Genomic DNA, 16121 nt, shown 5'->3' on the forward strand with positions numbered 1-16121 from the left:
AATTTCTAATTTTTTTGGCCCTTAGGCCCTCTCTAAATCCGAATTTTTTCTATTAGACACCGGTTTAGCAAAAATAAAAATTTACACACCACGTGTAAAATCGGCCCTCCAACTGAACAATCATGTATTTGCCACTGCGGATTGGTTGGACCGAAAATTGGTTAAGTCTCTAGTTTGGATCATGTTGGATTTGTTAATTTTTAACAGGCCTAGTACATTATCAGCTCCCTGAACTTGTCCAAAATAGTAGATTGACTCCTTGAACTTTGCAAGTGTCTCACCAGCTCCTTAAACTTGCTTATTTTGTATCACCGGCTCCCTAAACTTGTCCATAAAAGTAGATTAGCTTCTTGAACTTTGCAAGTGTCTCATCAACTCCTTAAACTTGCTTATTCTGTAACAACTAAATATAAAAACTGGTTAAACCTAAATTCAAAAAATATGTCTTCATCTATTCGTGAGGTAATTTTTTCGCTTCTCCTACCTTTCAACCTATTATAAGAGTTAGTGTTGCAGGTTTGAGAGATTGAATGAGTGAGGATCGAGAGTTAGTATTATGGTTTTTACATTTAGTTGTTACAGAATAAACAAATTTGGGGAGTTGGTGAGACACTTGCAAAGTTCAGAGAGCTAATCTACTTTTATGGACAAGTTTAGGGAGCTGGTGATATGAAGTAAGCAAGTTTATGGAGCTGGTGAGACACTTGCAAAATTCAGGGAGCCAATCTACTATTTTGGACAAGTTCAGGGAGCTGGTAATGTATTAAGCCTTTTTAACAACTTGGTAAGAATCGGGTCAATTCAGAACCTCACGGTCCAACCAAGACCCGAAATGACCTTGATTTTTTAAAACAGTTAATTAAAAATAAAATAAAATCATTACTTTAGGAAAACTTTGGATTTTAAGTCTTATTGATTTCGTAATTCATTGATTTTTTTTACCTAAATAATAAAATATTTAACTTTGAAAATACTAATATGTGATATGGAAATTGTTATAATCAAACTGAAACATGATAGTGATGAATATAAAACTTATTAGATAACAGTTAGAAAAAAAAAATTCAAATTTTTAAATGATGTATAGCGGATTTATAATTTTAAATTAACTATATATATATATATATATATATATATTATGTCAACTCGTTCGATCAATCTGAATTATTTTAGTTGAACCAAATGATTCATGATTCAGCTATAAATTCGATTTAATGTCCAGTCTAATTCTAACAATACTAACATCATGTGAGATATCTAACATTGATTTTTATGATATCAATTTCTTTTTAATACATTAGAGATTACATAATTTTGATTAGACATTACATATAGCCCTTAATTTGCATGTGAGTTTGGTCTTAGCTTTACCAAATAGTTTGAAGAGTAATAATAATCTTTTCAGATAAAGGGTGAGTTTAACTTTTAAACAATTGGTGTGCATCACTAATTTTGTTTAAATTAACTTTAGGTATTGTTTTCAAAAGTAAAATAAACTTTAGGTATTAATTTAGTTTATAATTTGATTTCCTTTTATTAAAATATTCTAAAAGCTTAATAAATAGTTTGTCCTCTAACTTTGTTCAAAAAACTTGATTGCCCCATGAGTTTTCAAAATGTCTCGATAGCTCTCTGAACTTGCATAAAATATTCAGTAAGCCCTTGAACTTGCGTAAAATGTAATCAATTAATCACCCGGTTGCAAAAAAATGTATTGCATACGTCTTCAAAAAAAGTAAAATGATCAAGATCGGGGTATGCAGTTCTAATATTAGAGAAGACAAATTTTATAGTTGAGTAACTAAAAACTTTCCGCATTTATCTTACTTTTTTGCACACGCGTGATTAATTTATTACATTTTATGCAAGTTTAGAAGACTAATTGAACATTTTATATAAGTTCATGAGGCTATTGAAACAGTTCGAAAGTTCAGGGAGCAAATGATATATTAAGCCTATAATTAATCACGTTTTAACACGTGCTAATTGATATCTAAAATTAATTTTAGCTACATAAATATATTGCAAGCCAAATTGAAAGACTAAATTGACTCTTTGTCCTTTTTTAATTATTTTCTCAAGGCTTAATACATTAGGACTTGGAGGTTCCTAAACTTGGAAAAACAAACTGATTCACCCCTTTTAAAAATATTTTATTAATCTTCTAAACCTAATTCAAATTCAAATGATATAGTTATCTCTTTAAATTCGTGTGCACAACATGATTGAATTTCAAATATATATCACTTTAAATAAGTTAAAAAAACGATAGACCATTTTAAACAAATTCAAATGTCTAATAAATCAATTTAAAGAAGAGTTAATTACATATAGATGTCATGTGATTCTGTCGATTTACAGATATTTTTTTGACAAATGCAATTATATGGTTTGCGCCGTTACCAAAATTAATGCAACTGGATGGAATCTGTTAAGTGGGTGGCGTGGCACAACGGTATTTTGAAGAAACAAGTTTTTTTAAAAAAAATTTGACTTTTCTCTCTTCTTCTTTTTCTCTTTCGCTTTCCTCCTTTTTTTCTCTTGTTTCTTAATATTTCAATTTTGGAAGAGTGAAAAAAAGTCAAAAATTTCTTTTCCCAAAATTATCCCTCTCATTTAACAATGTTAGGACAATTGTCTTGATTTTGATAACGACACAAACCACATGAATGCGTTTATAAAAAAAATATTACAGCTTACCATTTGGAAATCGGTGAGACAAAAAAAAATCCATATATAATTAACCCTTTAAACAATTTAAGGTGGTCGATATGTCATTTTAAGCAAGAGACACTTTGTATGTTCAGAGAGTCAGTAAGTTTTTTTAGTTGAGCCAAGTTTAGAGACTCGTGATGTATTGACTTTTTCTCTAAATGTTGGGAAATAATTGGAAGCACTCGATTCTCACAAGGACCTCTCATAAGCGGAAATGACATGTGTCATTTTTTGTTAGAAAAACGACATGTCATTTCCCCTTATTATGGATCCTCCAAGCATCGGGTGTTTGCAATAAAACCCCATAATTATTAATTTATTCTTTTTACAGTGATTTAGGTTTGTTAATGTTTTTTTTATGCTAAGGTGCAAGATTGTTACATGTATCTATCTGCAAATCGGCAAAACCACAATATAACTATATGTGATTAATCCAATATATAAAACAAATATACCCTCATTATTTTCCCTCCCATTCCCTATCACTAATAAAGTGTTACTTATACATAAAACTCAGTCTACACTAAAACTTCCCTTCTGAACATATTTTTCTTTTACAATTTTGAACATGAGAAAATAAAGAATTATATTTTATAAAAATAGAATTTTCTTGACCCTTATGAAAGATCAAATATAGATATAGATGATTAGATGGGTCAGTATGTAACCTTATCCTGCATAATATTATATTAATACTGTACTAGTCTAGTCTGTGAACCTCTCTGAGTTTTCTTCTCTTTTCTAAGCCAAACAACATTTTCTATTAATTAATAATGCCTATCACCTACTTATAATTATTATTATTTACTGTTTACCTGTGTTCTGTGGAAGAAATAATAATAAAATAAAAAAACAATTTAATTAATTAGAGCATGCTTCAATATGTCCAGAGAAAATTAATTATTACTCATTAGATATGTGTATGTGTTTTCTTATTGTTTCTTCTCAACCAACAAAAGGAAATACTTTTTTTTATAACACTTGAATTTCCGGATTCTATTAAATGCAATTCAACATGATAAAAAAAAAAAAAAAAAGTTATTAGGAGAGTATACCGGCGAGTCTTGAACCGAAAAACCGGACAAATTATATAAAAAGAAGTTATTATTTATATTCGCCTAGTTAATTAGATTTTTCGTGTTTTTTTTTACATCGTTGATTTTTTTTTGCATAAGGAGCAATAAGATATTAATTAAGTTTTTAAAATGACTAATTTAATTTTAATATTTGTCTTCTTTAGGAGTTTTATTATGATTTAATTAGAATTATTTATGTTAATACAAAATTTATGTCTTACCATAAATTTAGAGCAAAAATTACTAAAAATGCATTAATAATACAAAACCTCATCTAAAATTTATATTTCATAAAATTTAAATGATTTACGAGAAAGAACAAAGGAATTATAATATCATTGTTGTTGTCTAAAATCTTTGTTATATGTGTATGTAAATATTAAGGAGTTGGATTTGGAATTGATATATAAATTGTTTTGGGAAAAAAAATTAGGTAAGGGTAGACCTACCCACTCCCAAGGTCAGGGAACCTCCAAACGTGACAAGCAGAGATTCAACTCCTTACCACTTGGACCAACTCTCATTGATATATAAATGACTTCGGTTTTGTTGACTATTAATAATTTTGTTTTATAATAAATCTAATCAATTGTTATCCTTATGCATGAATTTTATCTCATTGTTATCGGTTTAACTCATTTAAGAGTGAGGATTGCGATCTTCAGTTTATCCATTAACTTCAAGAAGGAATCGGACAACTAACTGAATAGCGAATTTCACAAGTGTCTATTGGGTCTTATAAGTGTGTTGAGCCTCTTAAGACCCTCCATAATATTATGTATTACATGTCTACCTCGGATGTACATATACACTTAGTTTTTTTTTTTTTTTTTGATAAATTACATTCGCAGCCACCGGATTCTATCTCTACTAATATTATAACCATTAAACTTCAAATATAACATAAAATCGCTCAATTTTATACTTTCTAACATTACACTACTAAACTTCAATTAACGCTTCAAAATGACCATTAATATGGGAAAGTCCATGATGTTAACATCCAATAATTGCTTAGAATATAATCAATTCTTGATATTTTCTATTTTAAGTCAACAACGATTATTTTGAGACATTAGCAGGGGCGGAGCCCCCCGGCCACCGGCTCCGCCCTTGAGTATTTATTGTTTTGTCCCGGTAGCCCCCCCAAAAATTAGCATAAATTAATTCTATGTAGTATCATTTCAATGTTTAAAGGTGGATTGGATGGTTAAGGCTGTATGCTCATATTTAAGAGGTTCTAGGTTCAATTCCCTCTAATTTCATTTTATTTTAGAAATTTTTTATTTATTTTAACTTTACTTTTTCAATAATTATAAAAACATTTTACCATTATTAATTAATTTAAATAGACTTTTTTATTTTTAATAACACTTTTGAATTCATTTTTATTATGTCTTTATCATTAAAAAAATTAATTTCTTATTTTTGAGATTCAAATAACTTAGTTTTTAAATTAAATATTAAATTATAAAAAATAAAAAAAATTAAAAATAAAAACTGTAAAAATGTTATAATTTTTTAGAAACTAATATTGAACTAATAGAAAATTAAATATATTTACTATTTTTATGCTGGACACTTTTAGCAATCACACCGTCAGATACTTTTAATGTTTTAGCGAACACACCAACGATAGTGTGTTCGCTAAAACATTAAAAGTCTCAAACGTGAAAAGAGTAAACATATTTAATTTTCTATTAATTCAATGCTAGTTTCTAAAAAAGTATAACATTTTTACAGTTTTAACGTATCGACGGTGTGTTCGTTAAAATATTAAAGTGTCAAACGTGAAAAGAGTAAACAAATTTAATTTTCTATTAGTTAAATGCTAGTTTTTAAAAAATGATAACATTTTTACAGTTTGAACGCGTTAGAGGCTAAATTTTTTTTTCCAGCCATAACGGGCTGGACTTTGAAAATTTACCCTCAACTCCACGGCTAAAATTAGTCCCCCCAAATCTAAATTTCTGGCTCCGCCACTGGACATTAGCTATAGTTTAGTCTAGCAGCCATAATATTAGAAAGCATAAAATTAGTCACTTTTATATTATGTTTTGAAGTGTAATAGCTATAATATTAGTTGGGATAAAATCCATTGTTGGATGGATGTCATTTGCCCTCATTTTTCCTTTGATATTGATGACTAGTTAAATCCAGGAATATGAAAAAAAAAAAAAAAAAAAAAAAACACATTAGATAATTTGAAAATAAGAGAGGCTAAATCAAGACGGGTTTTGAAGCAAGGTGAAGGAACATTGCTCTCTTCAGCGTCAAAATCCTGGCCGGTATTAATACTACGTTTACACGTAGACTTATTCATGGATCGAATTAGAATTAATTGATGTTTTTCACATCAGCTGCGCATATAATTTGAGAGAATACAATTCCTTCTTTCATTCCTTGAAAAATAAAGATAACACTTGAATTTTAGTACGTAATCTCACTTTATAGAAATCTTAAAACCAAATAAAATTGCATTTCTAAACCTATAAAACCTCTATATACCTTCACCTCACAAATAAGGTCATAAATATAACATATACACTTGTTAAATTGACAAGTTGTTCAATAAAAATACCCGAGAATAAAAATAAAGCTATGTGTATCAGTAGGTATTGGCTATGCTTATTTTGTTTTTGACAAAGTAACCTTTACTTTGTTTTTCCACCATTGAATGAATTTACTTTGTGCCTTATTATGATAAATGCCCATCTCTAATGTTGAAACCTATCATTTTGGACTTATTTGACCAAAAATGATAAGTTGAAAGACCAAATTGAAAATAAAAATACCTTATCTGATTCAAACAGTACTTTTTGTTATGAGAAGAAACACGTAACTAAAACAGTGTTATCTAATTGCAAATCCTTCAAAGTACAACTGTTTTCCCTATAAACATACTATATTTACTTCAATGTATTGATTAGTTGAAACAGAACGGCAACTATACAAAGTATAATATTTTTTTGGGTAAATAATTTATTAGTCTATACATTATTACCTAAAACATTGTTTAATCCTCGTATTTTCAATAATACATTAGAAGGTCTTGAACTTTTGTTCTATTCAACAGTGTAGTCCCCTATCCATCTAAATGACTGATTTGCCCTTTACTTATTAAAGGTGAATTGCATTTTTTATACCTAAACTTTAGCATTTTACACTTTGATACCTGAAATTTACTTTTACACTTAAAATTTATTATTTTAAATATTAAAAATATACTTTTGTAAAAATATAAAAGTGCACTTTTAATATTCAAAATAATAGCTTTTAAGTGAAAAAATAAATTTCAAGTATCAAAGTGTAAACATATTAAAATTCAGATACCAAAAATGTAATTATCCCTAATAAGTAAGGGCAAATCAACTATTTAAATGGATAGATGGACTAAACTGTTGTATAGAACAAAAGCTAAAGACCTTATAATGTATTATTGAAAATACGAGAACTAACCAATATATCAGGTAAGAATGTAGGGATTAATAAATATTTCACCTTTTTTTTTCTTTTTGCCAAAAGAAAGTGACGATTTTCTTCCAATTTATGACCCAACACGATTTACAAAGAGACTACCCGCTCCACGCGATTCGCGAGTGGTTCATTTGACACAATTACCATTCTAATTGCATTTCTATCAATTATCAATATATAATCACATAGAATATATAGATCTCATAATATAATTAATTACGACACACTAACCCGTTTTGACACTCCAATTTGCAAGCAACCACAGCAGTGGCTATGGCAGTAATGGTTATAATAAAACTAGTACCATATGATCATTTAAACATGTGTTTACTATATCCAAATAATCTGCATTGCTGCATTAGTGTTAAAATTATACGAATGGTTAAAACATTATACTTAAATAATTTTCAATTAACTAAACATAATGATGAAACATATATTTTTTTTAATCAAAATTACATCATAATTTTAACTAACAAGGTGAGATCATTTAAATTAAAAAAAAAAAAAAAGTAAAAGTCAGCTAATGATTGCATATGTATTTGTTCAATAACCAAGCAACTCCATGAAACCACATTTACATGATATGCTAAAGGTCAAAATGAAGAAAACTAGATTCAATCGCCTACTTAAAGATGGAAAACAAATCCAATAACCAGCCTAAATGCAGCATTGCTCGAATTGATATAGAATATCTATAATCTATCTATCAGTCGAAATTAAAGCATACCTTCTCCACTATTCGGACTTCGAAGTCATCTAAATTCCAGTTCCAACCTTCTGAATCAGTCCCTATTTGTCTTGACTAAAAGGGGCAGCCCGGTGCACTACGCGTCCCTGCTAAGAGAGGGTCCGGGGAGGAGTCCCACCACAAGGGTGTATTGGGAGCAAGCCTTGCCCTGCCAATTTTTTTTGGCAAAAGGCCGCTCCTAAGACTCGAACCCGTAACCTCTCGATCACACGACAACAACGTTTACTTGACTAATGATGATAATTTGAATTCCCTTTTAACATTCAGTTGACGAGCAAAAGGACTTCAGTTCATCCACCTTATGTAACTGCCACGCATTGCTCTTCCCATTTTCCTGCACAAAAATATGCAAGCTTAACAAAACCAGCTGAAACTTCAAGAAATATGAATGGAGAATGATGGTTAAGACAACACAAATGCAAAAATGGTAACTAGGCGCATGTCATTTACCTTTACCCGGGGTGTAAAGGTGATTCATCAGCATGGAATCAATGAATACGTCCAAAGTGAAACGACAATTCAATTGGAACCTACAATGAATGGGTGACAGGAACAATCATGTCAATCCTAGGACACTACTACTTCTGGCAAATAGATCCTTGAACCCAGTTCCAACTTTGCAGGAACAGAACTTTGTCAATAGGTAGAGATGGAAAAGCATGCAGCTTACTGGGCATTTCACCAACAAACCCTGTACAGGAAATTTCACCAACCTCATCCATATCATCGAGCCACACAAGCATCAAGGAGGACATCAAATATGAACAGAAATTACAATGCAAATCCTCTGTTGTATAGATTGCTGGAACCAGACATTTGATATTTTAACTCCTCAGGACTAGGGATGATTTTGCCGAATCCCGCTCTCCCACTGATGAGAAATTCAGACATACCCAGATTATTCCCACTCTTCATTTCATCCCAACCAACCCAACAGCTACTTGGCATGTTCAAGTTTCTGACATGTTGAGCTGTCATTTGGGAGAACGGAGATGAATTGTTGGGAGGGGATTCACCCATAAGCATAGTTGAAATACCATAAGCATCATTTTGAGGAGAGAATCTATTCCTGAAGTGATCTGGAAACCTATGGTTCTGCTTGACAGATATTGGCTGCTGCATCAGCATCTGATACTGTGTGTCATGATTATGTGGACTAACACGTGGTGACATAGCTGGTCTCATATCAAAGCTTGGGTTCTTGACCCTTGCTGCCAGCATCCCACTACCAACTTCCATTATTGCAGGATCAACGAAATCAAAATCAACAGAGCTTCTAACATTCCTAGATGACGGCACAGAGTTTCGCATCAAATGGTTTGCTGCAGAAAAAAAGCGACCCGTTAAATTCTTCCAGTAAAAAAACTGTGCAAATATAAGAAACCTTGATTACAAACCATCATAGTTTATTGCCCCATTAGTAGGAAACCCAGGTGGTACCACTCTACTTGGAAGAGAAAAGCCAGGTGGAGAAGTCGGAGTCTTGGAAGCTGCAACAATAAACAAGTTGCCAAGTTTCAAAAATAAGAGTATAAAATTAACAAGGAATTGGGATCTAAGGAAATCACTGCACATGACTTCATTCTGCGAATGTTCTTTTCCCTCTTCGTTTTGGATTTTGTTAATTTTTTGGGGAAAAGGTGTGGCATATGGTATCCCCAAAATAATCATCCTTCTACTTCTGTCCAACTCATTGTGTTGCTAGAATTGCATAACAAGCAGTAGCTATGACTATTCTAGCACTTTAATAATTCCAAAACTAGTTGACATCTGGACGAAAATGATCATGCAAGTTTTATAACAGAAGAAGAAACCAGCAATTAAAACAATGAAAGAAAGACATGTCAAGTTAGGTAGTAATCACCAGAATATTTAGAAGTTGGGAAAGGATGGCTGCTGAGAGAATCAAAAGAATTCACAGAACCACCATATGAAGAGATATCATTATATTTAGCCATGCAAAGATCCTTGTTCTCATAGCAATGATTAGAAGCAGAAGAATAATTCATTCCATTTGCAAGAGAATGCTCCAAAGTAGAATCTTGGTTAAAGAAATCATCTTGTCTTGCAAAAGAGAACCTTGACTGGCTGCTCTCCTGTGCTTTTCTTAGACTTGGCATTTTGAGGGAACCATGTTGCTTATCGGTTTCAGCCAGCAATTTGAATAAACTCTGTGGTGATGTCAATGTATCTTCCCATGTATCCATATCCAAGGACAGAATACTTGAGATGATGCTGTTTTCCCCTATATCCGGAGCAACTTTATTGTCAGCACTACTTTGAGCAATGTCACATCCTTTCAAGTACTTCTCTAATCCCATGTCAGGCAAACCACTAGTACAACTAGCCATTTCCAGATGGCCATCTGATTGATTGTCAAAGAACCCATTGGACAGTTCTGGCTTGTGAGGTCTCAGTGGAAATGCAGTATCATCACTTTTAGCAGGGGCAGTGCTTCGATGTGGATCGATGTTACTTTCTTGATTACTCTCCCCTTCCTGCCAAGAACAAGAGCCTGAAATATTCAAATTTTTCCTTGAAGAACGTACACGGGATGTTGATGGTAGACTATGGGTGTCTCTAGAACCTTTGAGCTCCAGATCATCAAAACTTAACAAATTCTGAACAGTTGAGCTTTCTCTTGGTGCCGATGAGACTGAAGGCTCAAGTTGAAGAAGGTTTACATCCTGTTGCAAACCTCGACTCATAGGTGCATTGTGATTATATGTTGAACTACCCATAATAACAGTATTAGCATTCTTTTCCGCATGATGATTAGCAATGTTAACTGAAGATATGGCAGAGCTCAATCCCTGAAAACCTGTATCCACACATAGAGCCGTAGAGCATGGAGGATTGGCAAGTGCACAAGAATTGGCAACAGCAGGACCAGATGTTATTAGGGTTGAATCTACTTCACAACTTCCTTCAGCCATTGTGGCTCTTTTTATGTTATTGGATCTTTTCATGCTCACAGCTTCTGAAGCAAGAAGTTGAGGAATGCTTGATGTTTCAGGCTTATGACTGAGAGTTCCATCCAAAGCTGACAAACTTTTAGCCAATGGCACATTGGACGAGATCCGTGTGACCCTAGCGAAATAATTAGAGAAGCTATAAGGAAAAATATGGAATACCACATATAAAGTAAGATGCAATTCACAATGCCATGTGTCAAAATATCTTTATACCATGAGGCTGCCCCAGGATTTATGTTAGATCTTTCGGTACCACTATCAACATGAGATCCTTTGTCACAGTCTGCAGTATTCTGCAGCAAAGAAATAACAAGATCACCAAGTTGTCAGAAACGGCATTAATCAACTCCCACAACAAAGTATCTGAAATTCTTGCTTTATTGAAACTTTCCCATACTTAGAAATGCTATACGTGCATATATATATATACATATTCTAAAAAACACCCAATCCTAATCTTATCAGAATTATATTGCATAATGTAATGATTATCAGCAATTAATAACCAATAATAACATAACTGATGTCTTACATTTAAAGAAGTAGTGCCATCAAGTATGGTCATCGATGACGCACTTCTGTCTGAATACTCATCTGCTGGAGGTGGTAAAACAGTTCCTGATCGATGTGAATTATTTGTAGCACCAATATTTTGTTGAACTCTACTCCTTTATCACCATGATGAATTGACACACGTAAGATATAGGCTTATAGCTAGTACATAGGGAGAACATATGCAGCTAATAAGGTATTCTAAAACAATGCAATTTGATACGGGATAAGAAGGCAGACACTGGTGGTGTGGATAGTTCCAAGGCAAAGTGAGCCAAATTAAATAAAGGTTAACAGCAAATTAAAATAGCAGAAGGCTTCGTAATGAGTTAATCAACTAACACGTTAGGCCTTAATTCCTAACAACTTTCATACTGTTTCTAGTTTACTATTTACTTTTGGTAGATGAACTTTTTTTTTTCCTTTACTGCTGCTGGCAGCAAGGAAGGGAATGATCCAAAACTAAATGCCGTAGCAATAAAACAATGTACCGCAGAGCTTTTCTTCATATTGAAACACCACATACATCTCATTACCATAAAACCATCTAATCTAGCTGTTGCAAGAGTGAGTGTCAATTCAAAGCATCTGTATCTTACTCTATTCAGACTCCAATTTTTGTCTGCTCTACTATGTTTCCCTTTTGGGATAAAGTTACAATGTTTTATATCTGAAATACAACTAATATAGCAAGAAATTAACAAAATAATGCCACACATTATAATTATATCATAATGAGTTTCCTCCTGTTCCCAGTAAATTAGTTTATCTGGTTGTTGCCCAAAGAAATCCTTTATACAGATTAGATATAACCACCAACCATAAATAAACATACCTTGTAAATGCAGAAACTAAATCATCTTTTGTAAAACTATCTTCCTCTGAGCCAAATTCATGCAAATACAAGCAATCAGGAATGCTGCAAGGCTGAATCAACAGAAGCACTGATCATGCTTAGGAAGTGTGAATTATTAGTTTGCATAAGTATAAGAAAAATGAAAAAAAAATTGTAAAGATATTGCATTTCATTTTCCTTTGCCAAAATATTTTACTGGAACACAGTTTTGAATAGGTAGACTTGATAATTTGTAACTTGCAAGTAAAGTTTGTCTAGTTAAAGAGAAAGCCAGGCCTAGTTTCACAACAAGAGGACCTTATACTTCCACAAAACTCATAAAGGGTAGGAATTCTTAGAGAGGAATCCTGGAACTTGCAATGTGTTGTATGAGTTTGTTCTGTTGTGACCATAATGTGCGGATATTGCGAGTGTACTGTGTAGTGTGAAGAAGTGCACAGAAGTAGAGGGGCAATGATAACATACCATGTTTTTCAGCCATGCATGACAGTACTTTGTGGTTCCAAAACATGCCCTAAAAATGAAATTTCTTGTTAATACATCAAAATAGCATCTGCTGCCAAATAAAATTGGGAAGAACCACGTGCTTACCTTAAACATCTCCCTTCTAATACAAAACTGTGCACTGACTGAATGCACCGCACAGCTTCCTCCTCTTTTAAATATGTTATATACCTAACATGAAAAAGGAAAACCAATTTTAACAATAGCTTTCTCCATTCTAAATATAGGACTATCAGCTCACTTAAAAAGATAGATGAGGGAGGAAAACATTTTTGACAAGCAAAAGCCAAGTTGCTTACACGCAACAACTGTTGTTTGCAGAATGTTGAATAGCCCCAGTAGCTGTTTTAGAAATTGACACCTTCAACACCTTCCCATATTGACCAAAGAACTCTCTTCGCTGAAGAAGCTGGAAGCAGAGGGGAAAAAAAGGAATAAAGGCATATTTGGCCCTTGTGTATCCAAAATCTTGTCATTTGCTCCCTGTAGTATCATTTGGTAAAAGTTGGTCCCTGACCTATTCTCATAGGTGACATTTAACCCATTTTGAATGAAAATTTAACTGATTTGTTAATTCTTGCCACATGGCATGTATACATGACAATTGTTTTAATTTTTTTTTTACCATATAGATTTAATACGTGGATAAATAAGAAAAAATTAATCCCTTATTTATCCACATATTAAGTCTATACAGCAAAAAGAGAATTAAAACAATTGTTATGTGTACATGCCAATTGTCAAAATTTGTGCCATGTGGCAAAAAATTAATAAATCGGTTAATTTTCCATCCAAAACAAGTTAAATGTCACCTACGTGAATACCTCAGGGGCCAAACATTACCAAATGATATCACAAGGGGCAAAAGACAAGATTTTGGATAGCACAAGGGCTAAATAGGGGTTTAATCCAAAAAAAAAAAGTTCATGTTCAAATGCCAGGAATTGGAAATATATATCAAGAAAACGAAAATGCTAAATCAAGCAAAAAATTAACTCCACAAGCACAGAATAATGACATGAACATGGGTACTACTAACAGCTTCATCTGCAAGGTTGAGTGGTAATCCAATTATGTACACTAGATTCCGCTGAATAACTCTGACATTGGTAAGATGCATCCTTCCTTCAGATAGTTTTGGCTTCACCTTATGTGATTTCAGTTTTCTTTCAGAATTTATTTCAGCCACCAATCTGTTGAAGAAAAGAATGCAGTGTCATTTTGTTAATTTTAACAATTGCTGCTAGTACATATTAGGCTTAATGCATATTTACACCCTTAAACTTGGCAAGTTTTGCCTAATGGCACCCTAAACTTTTAAAATAACATATCACACACCTATAGTTGGCTCATTCGGACCTCCTGCACAAAAAATCATTGATCTGTCATCTTTAACAGATGAGTCGGCATACAGAACAAACTCACGCGCTTTTCTTTTTTTCCATAGCATGCATGCCACCTCATCCGTCAAAGATGATGGATCAACGATTTTGTGTGTAGAAGGTCCGAATGAGCCAACTATAAGTGTGTGATAGGTTTTTAAAGCCTGTGTGTGATAGGTTTTTAAAGTTCAGGGTGCCAATAGGCAAAAAGTGCCGTTTAAGGGTGTAAATATGCATTAAGCCTACATATTAACAGGGAAGCTACTGACTACATGAAAACATAATAACCTTTCACAATTTGCAGTCATCCCAACAATTTTTTCTTTGTCATAAGATGAACGACATGCTGGGCAGCGACCCTTAGAATTATCCATATCAGCCATTTCCATGATGTGATTCCAGCACCAAACGCAAATCTGTGAACAAATAAAAGATGTGAATAAACAGGCAGGTAACAGAAATTTCCAACATCAAGAATATATGGAAGTGCTAATAGAACATCCCAAACGTTGAGAAGCTCAAGCTTCATGATAGGGTAATCTAGAGCTCCAACCTCATAACCACAATCGCATGGCTTCAATTGTTGATCAGTCAAATCCATCTCTTCTGTGCACAGCGGGCATAACTTGTCTCCCTTGTCACTCATGGTTGCCTAACATTCAAGATCGAGCACCATAAGACTGTTAGTAAAAAATACTGGCTATTTTAACAACATTATGCAAGCAAGGAAGAACGAATCAGCGTGAAATCAGTTGATTAAAACAACTTTGAGCATGAAGCTCAAGTTTTGTCTCACCTACAACTCACCCACGTTACTAGATTTTCCTACATTACCCTTACAAACAATCGCCATCTACTCACCTTCCTATAAACATGTAAATATGCCCTAGACCAACACATCTTTTACAGAACTAGCTATTCCAATCTACACTAGCTAAAAAGGAACAAATGGCTCAAAACACTCAGTTTTACACATCCTTCTTCAGCTGTTTGTTCAAATATAAGTAAAGGAAGGAATAAAACGATATTAAACGCAACTGTTCTTCCTCAGAACCAAACACAGTCTTAACTCAACATATTAAAACATTCAATCGAATCAACGCGGTAGAAGAAAACAGTCAGCATCCTTCAAATCAATAGTTCACAAAGTCGATACCAAAACGAATTTTAATGAACACACAATAAATAAATCTAAACCAATCAGTCAACGAAAAAATAAAAAAAGATCCGAAAATCCGGATAGCAATTGCAATATTTCAAGATGCAAAACAGAAGAAAAACAACATGAGCTCAAAACTGGAACATATTTTCAATTATACAGCAGGCGATTCATGAGACGAAATAAACGAAAAAAAAAAACAGAAAAAGGAAAGAAATGAACGATTCGTTATGCAATTAGAGGCAGATTTGAAAGAGAAAGAGAAGGAGAAGTTACAGAGAGGAATGGAGGAGATGAGGAGTCTGTGGCCGTGAGGAGGATGAAAGCAGAGAAAGGAAAAAGGGCAGAGAGAGTGAGAATACTGTGTGATGGATAGAGAGATAGATAGGTGGGTTTTTGTTGGTGGTGGTACTGCTGCTGCTGTTGCTGTAGCTGATGGCTATGGATTGGGATTGGCTGTGTTGATGTTTTATATATTTCTGACCTGTCAATAAAATCCTCTTCCGGCCTTCTCTTTCAATATGGGCTCGGCCTTGGGCTTATAATGGGAATTCGTTTGGGAAATTTAAACGGAAATTCAAGTTTAAAATCTTATATACAACTTTGTCAATAATTTAATTGAATTATGTCAGATCCAAAATTGCTATAAAAACACCTTCTCTAATTTTTTTTTT

The 16121-nt window shown here is 33.1% G+C and overlaps 1 protein-coding gene across 1 annotated transcript; it reads right to left on the reverse strand.

Annotated features, from left to right (window-relative positions):
* Positions 1-7781: 7781 nt before the first annotated feature.
* Positions 7782-15877, reverse strand: LOC136209852 (uncharacterized). The gene is made up of 14 exons (XM_066001449.1): positions 15724-15877; positions 14842-14940; positions 14577-14704; positions 13946-14099; positions 13206-13315; positions 12994-13077; positions 12868-12916; positions 12382-12473; positions 11527-11662; positions 11208-11287; positions 9884-11109; positions 9417-9509; positions 8470-9341; positions 7782-8353 (listed from the first exon to the last, which is right to left on the reverse strand). Exons 2-13 carry the CDS (start codon positions 14932-14934, stop codon positions 8791-8793), a joined length of 2796 nt encoding a protein of 931 aa, XP_065857521.1. The 5' UTR covers positions 14935-14940; positions 15724-15877; the 3' UTR covers positions 7782-8353; positions 8470-8790.
* Positions 15878-16121: the final 244 nt, after the last annotated feature.

The sequence above is a fragment of the Euphorbia lathyris genome, chromosome 10 (genome assembly GCF_963576675.1).
Source record: "Euphorbia lathyris chromosome 10, ddEupLath1.1, whole genome shotgun sequence".
NCBI lineage: Eukaryota > Viridiplantae > Streptophyta > Magnoliopsida > Malpighiales > Euphorbiaceae > Euphorbia > Euphorbia lathyris.

Excerpts from the sequence above, each read along its gene's own strand:
- LOC136209852 (XM_066001449.1), bottom strand. The coding sequence starts at position 14,934 with ATGAGTGACAAGGGAGACAAGTTATGCCCGCTGTGCACAGAAGAGATG. Across the intron at positions 13,078-13,205 it reads GCAAACAACAGTTGTTGCGT|GTATATAACATATTTAAAAG; the intron begins GTAAGCAACTTG and ends TTTTCATGTTAG. Across the intron at positions 11,110-11,207 it reads AATCCTGGGGCAGCCTCATG|GGTCACACGGATCTCGTCCA; the intron begins GTATAAAGATAT and ends TTATTTCGCTAG.